The sequence below is a fragment of the Culex pipiens genome, chromosome 2 (assembly GCF_016801865.2).
Source record: "Culex pipiens pallens isolate TS chromosome 2, TS_CPP_V2, whole genome shotgun sequence".
Taxonomy (NCBI): Eukaryota; Metazoa; Arthropoda; class Insecta; order Diptera; family Culicidae; genus Culex; species Culex pipiens.
Genome location: NC_068938.1, coordinates 212,478,581 through 212,484,691, shown reverse-complemented (window position 1 = coordinate 212,484,691; position 6,111 = coordinate 212,478,581). Strand labels below are relative to the sequence as shown.

Sequence of the window (6,111 nt, the reverse complement as noted above, 5' to 3'; positions counted from 1 at the left end):
TCTAAACGCATCCGTGAATCTGTCGTATTCCGAAACTACCAAATTACCGAATAAAAACATTTTTTATAAATATTTAAATAATATATAACAATATTTTATTTTCTACCCTTTATTTCCGCCATTTTGATCCTCTAGGCTTTTCAGGCATAAAATAAGTATTCCGCCATCTTGGATTATGTCCGCTTTGACCCCTCCCATTTCCTGCAAAAGCCTAAAATTCAGTCTTTGAAACCTATAAATATTGGAATTACGGGCTTTTGTCGGTATTTTTCGGTGAAATTAAACTCTCAAAATTAGAAGAAAGGAATGAAACTGATAGGTGGATAGGTGACTAGTGTCTTAGAAGAAGAGTGAAAAGGAGGGAAACTAAGTCAGCGAAAGGGCCATATGAGAAAGCGTACGTGTGTGATCAAGTCTTTTAACCTTCTAATTTGGCTGTGTACAAGTTCTGAGTCGCAACCTCAGTAAGTGTACACAGACAAATCATCCCTGTGTGTCATCCAAATGACTCCAGGACGGTAAAAGAAATGATCACACACAGTACGGCCTGTGTTATGGAAGGGCGAAATAATAGTAGTTCCCAATACATAGAGAAACCCGAAACACTTGGTTGTAAATCATGTATCGAGAGAATCAAAATTACGTGCCGAAAGCGTATCTAGGCGGTGTGTGATCATTTCTTTTACCGTCCTGGAGTCATTTGGATGACACACAGGGATGATTTGTCTGTGTACACTTACTGAGGTTGCGACTCAGAACTTGTACACAGCCAAATTAGAAGGTTAAAAGACTTGATCACACACGTACGCTTTCTCATATGGCCCTTTCGCTGACTTAGTTTCCCTCCTTTTCACTCTTCTTCTAAGACACTAGTCACCTATCCACCTATCAGTTTCATTCCTTTCTTCTAATTTTGAGAGTTTAATTTCACCGAAAAATACCGACAAAAGCCCGTAATTCCAATACAATTTAAGGTGATTAAAACAATTTGGGTAAATAAACAATCAGTCCCAATACTGAACAAACCTATAAATAAGTATTTTTAGGCCTAAAAATAAGTCTTAATCAAGTTCCGCCATCTTGGATTATGTCCGCTTTGACCCCTCCCATTTCCTGCAAAAGCCTAAAAATTAGTCTTTTGAACCTATAAATAAGTCTTTTTAGGCCTAAAAATAAGTCTTAATCAAGTTCCGCCATCTTGGATTTTGTCCGCTTTGACCCCTCCCATTTCCTGCAAAAGCCTAAAAATTAGTCTTTTAAACCTATAAATAAGTCTTTTTAGGCCTAAAAATAAGTCTTAATCAAGTTCCGCCATCTTGGTTTATGTCCGCTTTGACCCCTGCCATTTCCTGCAAAAGCCTAAAAATTAGTCTTTTAAACCTATAAATAAGTCTTTTTAGGCCTAAAAACAAGTCTTAATCAAGTTCCGCCATCTTGGATTATGTCCGCTTTGACCCCTGCCATTTCCTGCAAAAGCCTAAAAATTAGTCTTTTAAACCTATAAATAAGTCTTTTTAGGCCTAAAAATAAGTCTTAATCAAGTTCCGCCATCTTGGATTATGTCCGCTTTGACCCCTGCCATTTCCTGCAAAAGCCTAAAAATTAGTCTTTTAAACCTATAAATAAGTCTTTTTAGGCCTAAAAATAAGTCTTAATCAAGTTCCGCCATCTTGGATTTTGTCCGCTTTGACCCCTCCCATTTCCTGCAAAAGCCTAAAAATTAGTCTTTTAAACCTATAAATAAGTCTTTTTAGGCCTAAAAACAAGTCTTAATCAAGTTCCGCCATCTTGGATTATGTCCGCTTTGACCCCTGCCATTTCCTGCAAAAGCCTAAAAATTAGTCTTTTAAACCTATAAATAAGTCTTTTTAGGCCTAAAAATAAGTCTTAATCAAGTTCCGCCATCTTGGATTATGTCCGCTTTGACCCCTGCCATTTCCTGCAAAAGCCTAAAAATTAGTCTTTTAAACCTATAAATAAGTCTTTTTAGGCCTAAAAATAAGTCTTAATCAAGTTCCGCCATCTTGGATTCTGTCCGCTCTGATCCCCTCGCATTCTCGAAAAAGACTAAAATTTAGGCTTTTTGACGATAACATAAAGCCTAAAATTTAGGCTTTTTCGTACTAAAACGAAACTAGTCTTTTAAAGACTAACCCATCATTAGGCTTAAAAAGACTTAACACGGTTAGGTTCGATAAAGCCTAATTTTAAGTCTTAAAAGACTAATGTCGGCTTTGCGTGTAGAAAAAAAAAGAATAAAAACTGAAACCGAATGAAAAGCTCGATGAAAAGGCTTAAACAAATAACTTTTACTGATATTTTATTATTAAAAGTAAATATAAAAAGAAATGTAACAAATAAAAATAAAGTAACAAAAATATTCACGAACCCATCGTCGAACGCTTCCGTGATGATCCTTTAGTCGGATCCGGTTTCACACTCTTCAGAGTGTGGAGTCAAAGCCCATTAAAACTGCCTTGTACATGAGTTACGGAGTCTGGAGTTTTGTGCTCTTTTTTCTTGTGTCGAACGACACGATACTTCGATGCGAATCCGTGACCGCAAATGTCGCAAAAGAACCTGTGTGGAACGTCTTTTGTTGCTGTTTCCGCCAGCAACTTATCCACATCTTGACTCTTGGAACGAGTTCGGCACGCCGGAGGCTGACTTATTGCCTGCAGAAGTTCCACCGGGCAGGCAATCGATTTGCTACGCCTTGTGGCCCGCCCCGTTGGTTCCGCCACGACCGGGTAATTCTCCATAGCTCGAGTCGACCGGGAGCGATGCACCCTCTTCATCGGATGCCTCTCTGTAACGGGATTCGACGGCTGACCAAGACCGATCTTGTGGACATTGAGGTTGTGATGACGAAGGGATCTCGCGTCCGGAAACACACTGGGGCAGAGTCCACATCTCGCCGGATAATTTTCCGCTGCGCTAGCGATCCGTTCATCCCAGTTTAGTAGTTCCTGTCGTAACTGATGCTGCTGGCTATGGTGGTTCTTCAGAAGGCTGTTGGTCTTCCAGTTGATGCCGAAGACCTTTTCGATCGGTTCCGTTACCTTCAGTTGCTTCTCGAAAATTGCCTGGTTCTCCTCGGACTGCTGTTTCAGCTTCCGGTGAACTCGCAACCAGTTGCAGGACACCTTTGCCTCGTAATAACAGTCGACGCAGATGCTGGTGCTGGCATCGTCCATTGGAGTAATCTGATCCGAAAAAAATTTCTGTTTAATTCCGGAATTACGACACGTAAATACTTACCTCCAACTTGTACAGCGTTTGAAGCATTTCCGATAGTTCTGGAACGGCGAAGATTTCCAGCTGCTTCTTGGAAGTGCCCAGACATAGACGGCAGCACGTTTGAAAATGTTTTGGATACATTTTAGCGACAATTTTCAATGGAAGTGTTCCGGATTAAAAATTTCATGCATGAGGGCAGGAAAAATCTTTGTTTTTGTTCGGAATGACAGATGAGTGCGTTCAATGTGCTCGATATAAGAACATAATTTGTTAAAGAAGGGGGCATTCGGAAATTATGATTATGATATCGAAGTTAAAAGAATGCTTGCATACTTTTGACTCAAATTTGACTGCACATTAGGATGACTAATCGAGAAATATTAAAAAGAGAGATGTGAGCCGGTAACATGGAGTGAAACATTCTCAGCTGTCATCGAAAACTTCACAGCAGCTTGACAGAAAGTTTAACTCCATGTTGCACTTTTCTCTCGATTGCATATTCTGAAGGAGGTATTAGACTTTGACAATCAAACACACTAGCAGTTTTTGGCAGATTGCCTGTTTTGTTTGTTTGCAGAATCGTCAGCCTGCATACATTTTGATTAAAATTAAATTAAATTTTATTTGCGGGCTTGGCAAACTGTCAAACAAGAAAATGTGCGAATTTGCTTGCCAAGATAATGTAACATTCTGCGGTTCTAGAGAGCGTCAGTCTGGCTACTGCGCAAAGTGCGGCGGTATGTTCTACAATCCATGCAAACAATCCATGCCAACAATCCCTTCGGAAGGAACGAACAATCCATGCAAACAATACAAAAAAAACATTTATGGGAAAAGTTACGTTAAATCAAATTTTATCAAATTAAATTTTAGATTTACCATTACCACCAGGTGTATCGTAAGAAGAAGATTTGCCACCACAACCTGTCAAAATTCTGGCTACAGCAGGACCAAGTATGCCGGTTATACAAACGAATGTAAAAAAAACAAACATTTTATAACTATGACTCTGAAGATGAATTGCCTGAATTGGCTGCGACTATAAAGCGCACTTTGATTAGCGCAACGCATTTTACGACCACGTGTCACTTCAGGATACCAAAAACCGACATGGCATCCCAAGCATGCTTTGCTTATTTCAGATTTTTTGCAACCACGTAACTTGTTCATATATGAAATTAAGCATGTTGATCGGACATGCCAACAATTGAGCCTAATAGGGACCTGGGCTGACCGGTGGGCGTACTGTGGTCAAATCCCAAATATGAATTTGATTTGACGTTACAGAACAGCTTTTTTTCTTTGATTGTAGATGGGATTTAACCCGTAGAAAGACATTTTTCTAAATTTAAACATTCTTGGGGGAAAAATTGAGAGATCAATATATTCAAAAACAAAAGCTCCAACATTTTTCAAAGAAATTCTGATTTGTAAATATTCAAAAATAAAAAAACGCAAAACTTTAAAATTTAAAACTTCAAAAATTCATGAATTTCAAGTTTTAATAAAAATTCAATAAATATCAAAAAGTCTTAGTAAAAAAAAAATCTTAAATTTTTAAAATTCTAAAATCCTTTATTTCTAAAATTCTTCAATTCTAAAATTCTAAATTTAAACATTCTTGGGGGAAAAATTGAGAGATCAATATATTCAAAAACAAAAGCTCCAACATTTTTCAAAGAAATTCTGATTTGTAAATATTCAAAAATAAAAAAACGCAAAACTTCAAAATTTAAAACTTCAAAAATTCATGAATTTCAAGTTTTAATAAAAATTCAATAAATATCAAAAAGTCTTAGTAAAAAAAAAATCTTAAATTTTTAAAATTCTAAAATCCTTTATTTCTAAAATTCTTCAATTCTAAAATTCCAAAATTCTCAAATTCCTATTTTTTTTAAATCTTAAATTTTTAAATCTTAAATTTTGGACATTAATTTTTTTTTCAGAATTCTTAAATTTTTGTCACCGTTAAAGGTTACAGCAAACTTGATAACTTTGGAGCATTTATGAAGTCATATTTTAGGTTAGATAAATTTTGAGAAGAATTTAATTTTGATTTTCGATTTTTCTGAATTTCACTGTGGCGTTTATAAATTTAAACATTTTATTCTCAATTTTTTAATTTTTTGATTTCGGCGTTTCAAGATTCTGTGTTCTGAGATTCGACCTCATGAGCAATTCTGGATTTAAAATTGTATTTATTGAACACAACATTATTTAAACGTTTGTGATTCTTGCGTTCCTTCCGACGGAGCTCTTCATAAAACGAGTTTGATTTTCGTTCTCAAATACTTTCTTTAAAATATAATTAAATTAATTATTATGAAACTCTGTTGTGTGTTTGTCGTGCGAAATTATTTTTTAACTTCTCCGTAACAACCCTAAAAAAGGAAAATCATATAGATCAGAAAAGGTCAATGCGGATGGACTTCAAATCGAGCTCGGAATTTCCTCCAAAGACTGGTAAGAATAAAAAAAAATAAAGATAGGCAAAACAAAAGATGACACATAATCATGAATTAGAAATAGTCAATGCGGTTAGTGGGCAAGTTGAGCTCAGTATTATAAATACGAGAAAGTCAATGCGGATGAAGAGCAAATTGACCTCTTCCCGTACAAAGTCTTTCAGTTTTCGTCTAGATCACATCGAATTCGAGTTTTTTTAAAGTTCCTGTTAGCTATGGGATTTCTTACGTTTATAGGACATTTTTAAATAAAACTGTAGAGTTATAATTTAAAATGCTTTTAAAATTTTCTAAATTGGTTTAAAACAGTAGAAGATTTTTTAAATCAAAGCGCGTCTAGAGGTTGGGTTGGTTCTTGAAACAGTTAAGATATTTCGGATCAAATAAAAAAAAGTCAACTATTTTT

The 6,111-nt window shown here is 36.0% G+C and overlaps 1 protein-coding gene across 1 annotated transcript; it reads right to left on the bottom strand.

Moving 5' to 3' along the window:
* Positions 1-2,397: 2,397 nt before the first annotated feature.
* On the bottom strand, positions 2,398-3,421 carry LOC120425969 (uncharacterized). Its single transcript, XM_039590622.2, has 2 exons — positions 3,262-3,421; positions 2,398-3,206 (listed from the first exon to the last, which is right to left on the bottom strand). Exons 1-2 carry the CDS (start codon positions 3,379-3,381, stop codon positions 2,457-2,459), a joined length of 870 nt encoding a protein of 289 aa, XP_039446556.1. The 5' UTR covers positions 3,382-3,421; the 3' UTR covers positions 2,398-2,456.
* Between the last annotated feature and the right edge of the window lie 2,690 nt (positions 3,422-6,111).

Bases quoted from the DNA above. Each gene is read 5' to 3' on its own strand.
- LOC120425969 (XM_039590622.2), bottom strand. From the start codon at position 3,381: ATGTATCCAAAACATTTTCAAACGTGCTGCCGTCTATGTCTGGGCACT. The intron at 3,207-3,261 runs GTAAGTATTTAC...TTTTCGGATCAG, and splicing joins AAACGCTGTACAAGTTGGAG to ATTACTCCAATGGACGATGC.